General features: G+C 45.1%; 2 protein-coding genes across 5 annotated transcripts in view; both read left to right on the top strand.

Moving 5' to 3' along the window:
• The window catches only part of LOC139377128 (unconventional myosin-XVB-like), a 31,454-nt gene extending 25,063 nt beyond the window's left edge, over positions 1-6,391 (top strand). The window contains exons 43-59 of the mRNA XM_071120150.1: positions 34-152; positions 421-562; positions 690-801; positions 1,100-1,430; positions 1,628-1,764; positions 2,048-2,124; positions 2,246-2,322; positions 2,411-2,541; positions 2,759-2,853; positions 2,942-3,019; positions 3,109-3,205; positions 3,394-3,542; positions 3,677-3,801; positions 4,005-4,138; positions 4,292-4,425; positions 4,611-4,748; positions 5,758-6,391. Coding sequence (XP_070976251.1) covers positions 34-152; positions 421-562; positions 690-801; positions 1,100-1,430; positions 1,628-1,764; positions 2,048-2,124; positions 2,246-2,322; positions 2,411-2,541; positions 2,759-2,853; positions 2,942-3,019; positions 3,109-3,205; positions 3,394-3,542; positions 3,677-3,801; positions 4,005-4,138; positions 4,292-4,425; positions 4,611-4,748; positions 5,758-5,847 — 2,166 coding nt within the window. The 3' untranslated portion in view covers positions 5,848-6,391. The remainder of the gene's footprint in view (positions 1-33; positions 153-420; positions 563-689; positions 802-1,099; positions 1,431-1,627; positions 1,765-2,047; positions 2,125-2,245; positions 2,323-2,410; positions 2,542-2,758; positions 2,854-2,941; positions 3,020-3,108; positions 3,206-3,393; positions 3,543-3,676; positions 3,802-4,004; positions 4,139-4,291; positions 4,426-4,610; positions 4,749-5,757) is intronic.
• A 2,345-nt stretch (positions 6,392-8,736) lies between these two features.
• LOC139376632 (transmembrane protein 94-like) overlaps positions 8,737-13,922 on the top strand; it is a 36,533-nt gene continuing 31,347 nt past the window's right edge. Inside the window, exons 1-2 of one of the 4 annotated variants that reach the window (XM_071119431.1) lie at positions 8,737-9,000; positions 10,086-10,463. In XM_071119431.1, coding sequence (XP_070975532.1) covers positions 10,440-10,463 — 24 coding nt within the window. In that variant the 5' untranslated portion in view covers positions 8,737-9,000; positions 10,086-10,439. The other 3 variants (XM_071119435.1, XM_071119432.1, XM_071119434.1) reach the window with 3 other exon arrangements.

Here is a 13,922-nt window from a genome sequence, read left to right as displayed (position 1 = left end):
CACACGCTCATCTCCCCTGTGTGTGTGAGGTAGGGTGGTACCAGCGGAGACACCCAGCTGTTGGGAGTGTCTCATCGTGGGATTCGACTGATGAAGGTGGCCAGAGCATCAGGCATAAACCCCAAACACCTGCGCCTGCTACGGAGCTACAGGTGTGCCTATTCTTCATCCACAACACCAGAATTAGAGGACCTTTAGCCTTTTTGAATTATTGAGTGGGAATATACATCTAGTGTGTGTGTGCATGTCCGTATATGTTCTCCCGGTGTGTGTGTGTGTGTGTGTGTGTGTGTGTGTGTGTGTGTGTGTGTGTGTGTGTGCGTGTGCGTGTGTGTCCCCCCGTCCGTATATGTTCTCCCGGTGCGTGTGCGCGTCCATATATGTTCTCCCGGTGTGTGTGCTGTGTCTTTCTCTGTGTAGCTATGCAGAGCTGCTGTCGGTGGAACTGCGGTCTGCCGACATCGTGGAATTCAGTCTAAAGGGAGAACAGCTACAGCTGCAGAGCAACAGGGCTCCACAGATCACTGCCATGGTCAGCCTGTTCCACCAAGAACTCATCAATGTAACCACCTGCCACTTCCTCATCTTATATCGTACAAATGATTGTATACATGTGTTTTCTGGTACACAAAATCTTACTGTGTAGGTAGTATCTTTGTTGTGTGTAACATCCTGTCAAACCTTCTTAGGGCTCAGATCATATGATTGCCCTGAAGAGCTTTGTGACCGACGACAAGAGCCTGCTCAGCTTCCGCAAGGGTGACATCATCAAACTGCTGCCCATTCACGGCCTCCAGCCAGGTGAGGTCATCACACTGACCTTTGACCTCTCCTTCTCTTTTTCTCTGTCTCTCTTTCCCCGCTCTCTGTCTCTCTCTCTCTCTCTGTGTGTGTGTGTGTGTGTGTGTGTGTGTGTGAGAGAGAGAGAGAGAGAGAGAGAGAGAGAGAGAGAGAGAGAGAGAGAGAGAGAGAGAGAGAGAGAGAGAGAGAGAGAGAGAGAGAGATAGAGAGAGCGAGAGTGAGTGAGTGAGTGAGTGAGTGAGTGAGTGAGTGAGTGAGTGAGTGACAGTCCTAATCCTGCTCTCTCCTTATTTCTCAGGTTGGTGTTTCGGTTCCATCGGGGGGCGCTCCGGCCTTTTCCCCATCGACGTCACTCAGCCGTCTGCCCCTCCTGACTACCACCACGTCCACCTTGACCGCCTCGACGAGAGGAGGAAGAGCATGAGAGCCTCCAAGCCGCCTGCTGCCATCAGACCCCCAGCTCCCAGGTCCACTCCCCACACTGGCTCAGCACAGCCCAGCCGAGGGAGCTCCATGCTGGGGTCAGCTCGTTCCGTCCAAGTATCGGTCCAGGGCAGTGAGATGAGTGACGCCCAGACGTTCCGGATGACAGAGTTTGCCATGAAATACTTCAGAGACACTGCCACCAGGTGAGAGGGGTAACAAGGTTATATGATGTATGCCATCCTATATTTTCCTGAGTGTAATAACTCTTCCATAACGACATATACTTACCTCTCTTTCTCCTTATGTACTTTCTCTCGGACTCTCCCCTCCTCGCTCCATCTCGCTCCCTCTTTCATAATCCTCCCTCCTTCGTCTTTCTCCCTTTGTCTCTCTATCACAGAATGGAGGGTAAAGGTCTGCTTAATGGAGGTATAAACTTCTCAGAGGTGCTTCAGTACACAGAGGTTCCCATTCAGGAATCCCTCATCCTGTACAATGATCCTGAGCTCAATGGCCTGGCTGTCCAGGCCTTCCTGAGTGAGTCCACACACACACACACACACACACACACGCACACACGTGCACACGCACACCAGTGGAGGCTGCTGAGGGGAGGACGGCACATAATAATGGCTGGAACGGAGCGAATGGAGCGGTATCAAACACCTGGAAACCATCTGTTTGATGTACTTGATCCCATTCCACTTATCCTCCCCGATTAAGGTGCCATCAACCTCCTGTGACGTACACTATTGAGGTGTGCGTTGCACCTCTTTCATCTCAATATTCCCCTTTCCCACGTCTCTTTCGCTCTCTGAAGGTGTGATGCAGTTCATGGGAGACCAGCCTCTTGGGAGGCACACGTCTGAGGGAGACTGTGTCAGCCATATCTTGATGGTGAGCCTCTCCCGTTGCACACCCACTGCTCACACGCAAACACCGTCGCTCACAATGAGGATACCAGCTGCTTGAATGGAAACATGGAGTCATGTCTGTCCCATTGTGTTTGTGTGTTCAGTTAGGGAAGGAGAAAGAGTTTCTGAGAGATGAGATTTACTGCCAGGTGATCAAACAGATCACAAAAAACACACACAAGTGAGTAGCTGGCAGATTGTGTACGAACCTTTACCTGGGAGTAATGTACAATGTCAATTCCTAACTTGTGTGCGCATGCGTTATACAGAGAGAGATGTACCCGGGGTTGGCGTCTGTTGAATCTGGTAGCAGGGTTCTTCCCCTGCTCTGGCACTCTGAACCCCTACATCACATGTCATCTACAAAACATCAGCCAAGACCCCACACACCTCTACCAAGGTACGCACACGCACACGCACACTCTGAACACCTACTGTCACACGCCACCTACGAGACATCAGCCAAGACCAACACACCCCTACTAAGGTACAGCCCTGCACCCCTCACACATTGGCGATGCCCCAGAGGAGATCCCTTCAAACATGTGTCTGTGTCTGTTACCCCAGAGCTTTTCTGTATCTAATGCAATTATGTATGTGTCTATCCTCTATCTCAGAGCTGTCTCAAAACTGTAAGGAGAACATGTTCGGGACTCTGATCCACGGTGGTCGCAGACACGTCCCCTCTCACGCAGAGATGGAAGCCATACTGGTAAGGCAGGGATTCCACATAAGTGTGGATATCTTGTTATTATGTAAGATAAACGGTACAGCTGTCGCTGTGTGTCTGTTCTCTGCAGGCTGGCAGACAATCTCGTCGGTTCCCCATCAAGCTGCCAGGCGGAGTGGAGTTCATCTGTAAGATACGCAGCTTCAGCGTAAGTCAAGTCTCCTTCCCTTTACTTTTCTCCTCTTCCCCTCCTCCCTTGAATTACCATTATGATACAGATTGACTCTGTGTGCCCAGGTGGCTCTAGAGGTGGTGGAAGAGCTGTGTACAGAGATGGGCATCCAGGATCCGTCAGAAGTCAAGGAGTTTTCTATCCATGCCATTCGGGACAAGGGTAGGTGGACATACAGACATGCTCTATCTATTAACCCAAATGACTCCCCAAAACACTTTACCTACAATGCACAAAAAGTTTATATTAATTGTGTGACAGCAAAACTAAGGAAATCCTAGTTTTCTATGGCTCTCTTCTATTTTCATCCCTTCCTTATCACTACCTCTCTTCTTCCTCTCCTACATCAGATGGGATGGTGCGGCCTCTCCACTCAGATGAGTACCTGTTTGACTTCCTATTGGACGACGGCTCCATCGTCCTGTCCTTCCACCGCGTCATATGGACACACCCACTTCACTTCGACAACGACCTCTACCTGGAGTTCCACTTCCAACAGGTACCAGAGTAATGACCCCTAGAGTTCTGTTATAACCACTGAAACCACTTTGCATTATGTCAGGCCCTGGTGACAGCCCTTCTGTCCCTGTAATGAATGAACCTCATCTGGCCCTCTTTGTATGTTGCGTGCAGGTCCTGGGTGACTACATGGATGGCAAACTGATGCTGCCAGGCAGTGGTGCCGCTGTCGTCCAGCAGACGGCAGAGCTGGCTGTCCTGCAGCACCTGGCACAGGGCCTCACTCAAGAGCCTTCTGTGTGAGTACTACCCTTAACCCCTATACCCTAACCCCTAGCCTTTAGCCCCCGCACTCTGCAGCACCTGCCCCAGTGTCTCACTCAGCAGTTCTCACTGTGAGCCACACTGTTGTTTTCAGACCGGACATAGCGATTATTCTCTCTGTCCTATGTTAAGTGTGATATAGTTTCTGATAGTTGTCTCTCTCTTTTGTCTCCGTCAGGCTAGAACTGAAGGGGTACCTCCCCCAACAGGAAGGGGGCAGCACCAACCTGGAGCAGATCCACACCATCTCCCTCAGAGAGATAACCGCCATGCGCTCCCTCAGCCCCCGCGACGCCAAGGCACGCTTCCTCGGTGAGGCACGCACACAATTCAATTTTTTGCCTTGCTTGCTGGGAAGAATTTTGTGATAAATGTGTTTGTAGCTAGATAATGCATTATAGATACAGTATCTATACTGCTGTATGAATAGAATTGTATTGATTGATTTGCTCTCTCTACCCTCAGAGTGCCTGAGCTCCCTGCCTCTGTTCGGTTCTAATATCTTCCTGGCTCAGAAGGTCAGCCATCGCAGTTGCCCCTCGCCCTGCCTGGTGGCTGTCAACCAAGAAGGAGTGCTGTTCTGCCATCCCAATATGCAGGTACCGCATTTACACCCAACAACACCATTTATGTAGGGAGAGACACCCCAAACATAGGAAATGCAGGCACCGTGTTTCCCAAAATATGGGTGAAATTATCGATCTTGACTGACTATATGGATCTATGGCTTTTATAGATGTCTGCTATTGTTAATTCTTTATTATAATTTTCCTGTGTTGTTCAGGAGCGGGCATTCATGATCCCATTGGTGGAAGTGCAGTCACTGCGCTCAGTTAAACCCAAGAAAGACAAGAAGGTGCCTGGAGTGGAGATCAACTACGGCAACCCAGGACTAAAAACCATCACCATCCACCTCAAACAGGTGAAGTACAATACACAGCAGTGAACGACGGGGCCACCAACCCCCGGTTTTGTGTAGAACTAGAGCAAATTGCTGAACACACCGTAGCTTTCCAGGAACAAAGGTTGGTGACCACTGGTGGAAGGGTTTGTTCTTTAGTGTCCGTAAAGTGTATGGTTACACAGTGAAAGGGATATGGTCACTAAGGGCAATACACATTACACACACATGCTACCTGGGAGATAAGATTTCAAGAAGACACTTAAACCATGCTTGGCTACTCTGTGGCATCATGCCCATAAGGGAGCACATGCTCCCTCAGATTTGTCCTGTTTAAAAAAATTAAATACAAAATACAAAATATATTGTTGTTTCTCTGTATTATTAGTAACGGTTTTATTGAGTTGGCTTTAGCTAGCCTAAATAGGTTCCCAACCTCATAACTAGCTACCAAGAAGCCATTTCAGGCTATCAATCAAATGAGAGTATCTAGCTTTGTCTAATTATCTTAGCAAGCAATTACTAGATGGACTGAATAAGACAATCCTTTCAATATTTTACGCAGATTTTAGCAGAGATGCAGAGAAGCATATCAAATCAGGTGGATACAGACAGCTCAAGAGGAATGCTAAGATAAGCAGAAAAATAAACTGATTTTTCACATAGACTTAAGCATAATGATTATGGCTCTAGATTCAGGTGTTTGAAAAATGCTAATTTATCCAATTTACAGACAGGGGGCCTAGCCCCCCTCCGTAGCCACCCTCACACACTTTGTGCCCCCTCAGATTCTGAGGTGCATGACGCCCCTGGCTACGCTTGATACCTTTAGCCAAAGCAACTTCCTCAATAGTCAACTGATGGAAATGGAAATATTCTATTCAAATCGTATTCAAATGAAGTGAATTGTTCAAAGGCATGACAACACTACAGTACAGTACTTTCCTTTAGTACAGTACAGATCATTTAGTACAGTACCTTCCTTGATAAAGTGTGCATTCCATTAATGTGTGTGTGCTCTGCCCTACAGGCCAAGAAGCTGTGCCACATCATTGCTGTCATCATGGAGGAGCTGGTGAGACCACCCATCAATAGCTCTGTCTCCAGCCGCAACCCCTAGACACACACACACACACGCACGCACACACACACACCTGCAGTTGGATAGGAAATGAGTTCTACAACTGTCAATCATTGATTCATATATGCAATGAAAGCGAATCACTTTCCACATCTACCATTCCTTCTCCTGTGTCAGTGATACTCCAGTTGTTGATTGATTGATGAAAATGGTTGAGAAATGAATTCTATCCACTACAGGTTTCATTTTCTCAATTTCCCAACAAACACGCACTCAGAGAGGGAGCCTATTGATAAGCGGACCTGCACGGATAAATATCAAAACAAATCAATGCCTTCAGATTTTTATCTTAAACATTTCGTTATTTAAAAAAAAACATCACAGCCTTTGAATACCAATGAATGTCCAAATTTGAATATTGCTTTGTACGTGTTAGGTTTCCGTGCAATATATCTTTATATAACCGATTTATCAATGTGTTTCTTTGTAGTAAATATTTTTGTAATTTAAATCAAATTATTTTGTAGATGGATGAAACTGTTCTTGTTTACTTTGTGTATAACTATTAAAAAGTATTGCTGAATAAGGCATTGTTTCAATTATATGTGGTTGGTTTATTGCGAATGGAAAAACTGTCGTAAAGAGGTACTGGTTTCCAGCTGTGTTTAATATGATAGGCCTACAAAACCACTCAGTTGCCTTGTGGTTTGATTGTATGCCTTGAGATTGGAAAGTTGGGAGTTTGTTCGCCAGCTGTCATACCAAACACTGTAAAAAATGGACCCGATGCACTTCTGCTTGGCACTCAGAATTAGGGAGATAGATTGTAGTTAAGGCCCTACAATAGACTAGCTTCCTGTCCAGGGGGTGTACTTGTACATCAAGCTCATAGGAGCAGGGCTACTTACTTAACTTTGCAAAGCTACTTACTTAACTTTAGAAAACCACAAACTGTCCTTTCTCGTTCTGACTTGACTGATACAGCTGAGGAGTCCAACAGGATATTTGTAAGAATGGTGAGGACTGCAGAGAAACCATTACAAAACATGCATTGCCCTAATTTAAAGTTACGAAACCTATAGTGTCCTTGTCAGTTGGTTACCTAGTGTTGCAGTTACTCTGCCTTGTACTGTGATCATCCAGCCCTGCCTTGAACTTTATGGTCTGAGACTTGTGATTGTTAGTCTTGTGAGTGTGTAGCCAATACAAGGCTGTAAACGTAATTTTTATAATTGAATTCTACTGTATTCTATTCAGCCATCAGCCTGGATGAGTTGATTGAGGCCCTGGATGAGTTGATTGAGGCCCTGGATGAGTTGATTGAGATAGATAAAGCTGGAAGCAGAAGAGGAACTTGAATCGGATGGTGGTGGAAATGAAGATGAATGGACTTTTTGTCCGAAAGATGGGAAAGGAAATGTCTTGTGTTGATAATACCCCTTCGTATCTGGTAGGAGTACATTTCCTGGGAATGTTGGGGCCCGACTTGTTGAATGCGTTGGACATATTCAAAATGGTGGGGAAAGGTTTGGATAAAGTGAAGTTGATGAAGATCACGAGGAGTGGACTTATTTGAATTGCTTTATGTTTCTGCTGCTCAGAAAAAGAGTACGGTGGGTCTCACTCGATTTGAAGATTATGCTGTGCCGTGCCTCGGGCTACGGAGAAGGTCAACTGTCAAGGGAGTCGTTTCTGGAGTCTCAGAAGAACTTGACATGGATATACTGAATAATACTCCTGGAGTGGCTGATGCTTGTAGGATGAATGGTTTTGTTGATGGCAGGAAAGAGAACAGTTTGTATGTACCTTTTGTTGTTTGATATGGTGTCCCTCCTGACCCGAGTGCAGATGGGATATGTGTACTATCTTGCCTGAGCTTTTGTATCCAGTCCTTTGCAGCGTCAGCGCTGTAAAATGTTTGACATGTAGTGCGTGTCTGCAGAAGAAAGAAGCCATGATGTGGATGTGGGACGTGTAGGAAAGATCACTTTGAAGGAGATCCCCGACTGTGGCGCACAAAATAATGGCCAAGAAGCAAAGGGTTGTAACTGTGGTGGAGAACATGAGGTGACATTCTTGGAATGCCTGAGTAGGGTATAAGAGAATGAGGTTGCTAAAATCAGGGCAGTGGTGAGTCTCCAATGCAGAGGCTGTCAACAGGATCGAAAGAACGAGTATCTTTGAAAGTCCGGTGAATCACCAGTGGACCCAGCAATTGTTCATGTGAAGAAAGTGGACTCTGTCTTTTATAGCGATGGTGGTAAATGGCACTGCGCACGCGGAAAAGAAGTCAAGAAAGATAGACATGACATCATTGCTTCTGCGGCTGAAACATTTCTGGGATTAAAAGATTTCACATCTGAAGAGCTACATGGAGTACTGTGTCGTGCCGTCCTACCCTCTCAAGCCCTAAAGCCTGAGCAGGGTAGTTGAGTTCTCGAATGACTGAAGGAATGGGCTATTTCTTTTTTGTTCGTTTGTGTAGATTAATGTTATTTTTCCCTCCCCGTAATGGAATTACTCTTTGGAGAAATGTTTACCCTTGTCCAGTTGGTGGCGGCAACTCGCCACTAAAGGATGTGGTCCGCCATAAGGCCTCAACGAAGAAGAAGTAGCTATCCTATTTCAAAATAGAACGGTTGACTTGGGCCATCGCCCCTCCCACACACGCCAATCAAAAGAGCAGGACTCCACCTATGGTAAGCCCTCCAGGAATCCCAACCTATCACAACCGTGCTTCATCGCCCCCAACCAAAAACGCCACTCCCTCATCTGCTTTGAATATTCGCTTAGGGTTGTTGACTTGAACCGCCTGTATTCAGTGGATATGCTATGCTACTCGCCTCATGATATGAATATGCATAGGCATCTTGAAATAACTCAAATATAAAGTTTTTTTTCTCAAAGTTCACGTGTCCTACTTATGTCAGTGCGCTCATAACAACTTAAGCATTGTGAAACTGCTATCCGATCAAATAAACCTCATGTAGCAAATAAGCCATACACAATTTTGTTGACCAAATGTGACACTCTCGTTGACCTTGCTTGGTGGGCGAAACAACGAAAAAACGCCACCAGCTGGAGAAAGATTTTCTGCCGAGTTGGTTCTCTTGCTTCCTCTCTGTACACTTGATATTTGAGAGACGATTTAGCTTTAAACGGGGTGACGAGATACAGACCGTGTTGCAACCTGTACGTGAGTATGATAGATATGCGGATATATGGTACATTAATAGTGCTTAGTGTTCATGTTATCGCAGGCTGTTCTTGACATCGCGAAGAAGACGAACCTAGACGTTGGGTTGCAGGTATGGAAACGTCAGCTAGCTAAGTTAGCGCGTACTATTCGCGAGCTAGCAATGAGTGAGAAACAGTGCTTAGGTAAGGCGACATTGACACTTGTTTTGTCACAATGTTGATTGTGCGAAGTTTAGCTTAGTGCATTGCATGCTTTTCCATTGCAGAAAATATGAGCTCGCCACGATAGATTTCCAGTTAGCTAGTAAGCTCACTTGCTAGCATGTGAAACGAGGATCGCGATATGCACACAAGAAAGTCACTAATAACACCGTGTGGTATTTGGCTCCTCGCATCTCTCCTGTAGATCAGACCGTCTAATAGTACAGGTAAAATCGGTAAATTAATCCAAAGATAAGCATACGCAGAAAGTGATGACATTAAATATGTTGTACGTCGTCCAGCCAGGTGGATTTAGCGATAGACGGGCATCGGACAAGTTTAGTTCTGTTTCTGACATAGGATGTTGTGACTGGGCTATATTAGTTCCAATGAAATGTTTCCGTATATGTACTTTAGTTTGCCCCAGTTGCTTTCTGGGGTGTGGTTCCTGTACTACCTGTTAAGAGTGAAAGTTTCAGACTCTTGTATGTCTCTCTCCCTCTATATGTATGTCTCTGTCTGTTTCCCTGTCTGTCCTCTCTAGCTCTCTGTCTCTGGGTGTCTGGCTGGCTGGCTGGCTCTCTTTTTCTCTCTCTGCTGGTAACTTTAGGCACAATGTTGTGTAGTGTGAGCCAATAGAGCCTGCTGACTCAGTTGTTTTTGTATAAAAGAAGAAGAAATATGCTTATAGTGGTGGCGCGTTGTCAGTAGCTTTAGGGCTTCGGACTAACAATGTTTTCAACAGCACTATTGTATTCACCTCATGTAGCCTACTGACCAACAGCCAATGTATAATATCACTACAGACTGAATGCCATATGTCATGCCAACGGCATAATTATTTACTCTTCCCTTTTATTTATCTCTTCCCTACCAAGATCTACCCAGCCATTCGTGTAATGAGGACGATTTCCTCAACACAACTTTGACTGAGCATCTAGCTACAGCTCCCAGTGTGCCCTGCTGTGAGTCCCAGTGGGCGTGCGTGGTCCTCCCCTCAGACTGGCAGAGCAGGCTGGCATAGCGGCACCGGCAGGGGGCCAGTGGGTGACGTTTTCCTCCAGCCTAAGTTGTGGTTGGAAGGGGCATCGAGAAAGAGTGTCGAGAAGACAAAGAGGGGTAACAAGACGACATCGAGAGTATCGAGGAGAGATCGAGAGGGTGAAGTCTCTGCCTAGCCTCGTCAGGTGTGTGTGAGGCTCGGAGCATGGTGAGAGCCTGCGCTGGTTGCCATGGAGCTACAGGATAAGAAGCAGGTGAGTTGCCTAGCGCCAAATGACGTCAGCTGGCTCTCTGGAGTGGTGCTAAACGGAGAGGCTCCTTGGGGTGTGTGTGTGTGTCTCTGTGTGTGTGTGTGTGTCTCTGTGTGTGTGTGTGTGTGTGTGTGTGTGTCTCTGTGTGTGTGTGTGTGTGTGTGTCTCTGTGTGTGTGTGCTGACTGATCCCCGCAAATTGCCTTCTAGCTGCTCCTGAGGGCTCCTCCTAGGTTTTTGATGTTGGTCAATAAATGTGGGCTATTCAAGACGCACATTGAAACAGATGTTTTTGGTCAAAAAACTACTGTCAAGTCATTGTCATGAGATGGTACTTTAAAAGACCTGAGCTGAATGTTTATATGTTGACAATGGTCAGAAACCACGCCATCCACTTATGTTCACCTTTTTCCATTCTCACCCTCCTCCCTCTCTATTTCCGGCGTGTGCTATCAGTTATTGTCAGGGTCAGTAATGCTCGTTAAACATACAAGTTTAGGAGGAGAGGCATTTAACAGTGAGCGACTGGGTCAACAGCAGCCAGGCGTAGGATAGGGTAGGGATTGGAAAACTGACAGCCAGTGCTCTGATTCAACAGGTTCAAAGAAGAACACCTCTCCACTTTTATCTCTCTGGTCCCACATATAGTATGTGCTGTGGATTATGTAATTATTAGCTCTTAACAGTCCAGCCAGAAACACAGCCTACTTTTCTTTACTGCTCAAGGAGAGTAGACACCCATGGATGTTCTAGAGACTGTCGGAGTTAGATTAGAATCTTCAGTGTTTTTACCGTTTTCCTTTAGGCCTATGCCTTTTGACAGTATGCTGAAATGAATGGGACATTGGTGATGTCATGTATTGTAGTTTGAAATGGGGTGGTGGTGTGTATGAAAAGGATCTTCTGAGCGGGGAGTGACCAATGGGTGGGTTTTCCTGTGGTTCATACTTTTATTTTTCATCCATGGGCTTATCAGCAATAAATATAACTGTTACATTTGAGAAAAACAGTTGCTACACTAGTTCTTCTCTCATGGAATTTGAAAGGGCTTAATATTCCTATCAAGCGTTCCAGCTGACTTGATATTCTAGTAAGAAACCAAAAGGACACACACAGAATAGTGAACCATTTTTACAAACTGGCTGCTTTTAACAGCCCCTAACAAAACTAAAGGTGTAATCATAATGATACAGAAGTAACTCAATCACCATTCTTGGTAAAGGCGAAGACCAAGAAGGGAGAATCACTTTCCTTAAATGTATCTTGAATGGAAAGAAAATTGCCTTTTATTAATGTGTACTCTCCAAATTCATATGCTCCTATGTTTTTTGATTGTCTGAACAGCATATTGTTAGAATTAACTGAATTCCATCTGGTTATTGGGAAATAAATAAATGTCATTCTGGACAAATCTAATAAGGCCAAGTACTATACACAGGCAATCAAAGCTCTCCAACATTATACTTTCTGATTACAACCTAATTAATGCCTGGCTAGCTTATAACCTAAAGCAAAAGAGTACACTTTACATTCAAATAGGCACAAAACATTCTCCCGAATCAGTTTCTAATGATCTAATGTGACATATGAGCCTATCAAATCATACTTATTTGTCACATGCACCATATACAACAGCTGAGTATAAGCCTGTATCATCTGCATATAAATGGCCCAGAGAGCTTCCTACTGCTTGAGCTATGTTGTTGATGTAAATTGAGAATTGCGTGGGACCTAGGATCGGGCCTTGGGGTACTCCCTTGGTGACAGGCAGTGGCTGAGACAGCAGATGTTCTGACTTTATACACTGCACTCTTTGAGAGAGGTAATTAGAAAACCAGACCAAAGACCCCTGAGAGACACCAATACTCCTTAGCCGGCCCACAAGAATGGAATGGTCTACCGTATCAAAAGCTTTGGCCAAGTCAATAAAAATAGCAGCACAACATTGCTTAGAACCAAGGGCCATGGTGGCATCATTTAGGACCTTTAAGGTTACAGTTACACATCCATAACCTGAGCGGGAACCAGATTACATACCAGAGAGAATACTATAGATGTCAAGAAAGCCAGTCAGTTGATTCTTGACATATTTTTCCAACACTTTTGATTAACATGGCAAAATAGAAATTGGCCTATAACAGTTTGGATCAGCTTGATCTCCCCTTTCAATAAAGGATGCACAGTTGCTACCTTCCAAGCAATGGAAACCTCCCAAGAGAGGAGAGACAGGTTAAAAAGGTTGGAGACAGGCTTGTCGATGATAGGGGCAGCAACCTTAAAGAAGAAAGGGTCTAAACCATCTCACCCAGATGTTTTTTGGGGTCAAGTTTAAGGAGCTCCTTTATCACCTCGGACTCGGTGACCACCTGCAGGGAAGTGGTAAAAAGAGGGAGGAGCATCAGGGCTAGTTGCATTAGAAGGGCTGGTAGATGAGGAAATGTTGGACGGGCAAGGAGGCATGGCTGAGTCAAATAGGAATCCTGACTTAATGAAGTGGTGATTTTAAAGAGCTCAGCCATGTGCTCCTTGTCAGTAGCCACCACATAATCAACATTAAGGGACATGGGCAGCTGTGAGGAGGAGGGTTTATTCTCCAGGTCTTTATTGCCTTGGCAAATACATTTTTTGTTTGTTTTCACCTTCTGGCTATTGGAATAAAATAGTGCGATTTCAAAATGTACACTGAACAAAAATATAAACGCAACATGTAAAGTGCTGATCACATGTTTTCACGTGCTGATATAAAAGATCCCAGAAATGTTCCATACGCACAAAACGCTTATTTCTCTCATTTTGTGCACAAATTTGTTTACATCCCTGTTTGTGAGCATTTCTCCTTTGACAATATAATCTATAAGCTGATTAAACAGCATGATCATTACACAGGTGCAATTAAGCGCCACTCTAAAATGTGCAGTTTTGTGACACACAAATGCCACAGATGTCTCAAGTTTTTCATGCTGACTGCAGGAATGTCTACCAGAGCTGTTGTCAGAGAATTTAATGTTAATTTCTCCAGCTTATAAAAACCACCTCTAATGTTGTTTTAGAGAATTTGTCAGTACTTCCAACTGGCCTCCCAACAGCAGACCATGAAATGGCGTCATGTGGGCGAAGTGGTTTGCTGATGTCCACCTTGTGAACCGAGTGCCACATGGTGGGGTTATGGTATGGGAAGGCATAAGCAACGAACACAATTGCATTGTATCGATGGCAATTTGAACGCACCGAAATACTGTGACGAGATCCAGAGGCCCATTTTTTTTTTAAGGTATCTGTGCCCAAAAGATGCATATCTGTATTCCCAGTCGTGTGAAATCAATAGATTAGGGCCTAATGAATTGATTTGAATTGACTGATTTCCCCATATGAACTGTAACTCAGTAAAAACATTCAAACTGTAGCGGGTTTGCGTTTTATATTTTTGTTCAGTCCAGATGACAAGGTAATCGAGCCCTATAAA

This window comes from Oncorhynchus clarkii, chromosome 20 (assembly GCF_045791955.1).
Source record: "Oncorhynchus clarkii lewisi isolate Uvic-CL-2024 chromosome 20, UVic_Ocla_1.0, whole genome shotgun sequence".
In the NCBI taxonomy this organism is placed as follows: Eukaryota; Metazoa; Chordata; class Actinopteri; order Salmoniformes; family Salmonidae; genus Oncorhynchus; species Oncorhynchus clarkii.
Note: the sequence above shows the minus strand (reverse complement) of the source record. Positions and strands in the feature narration are given on the sequence as shown.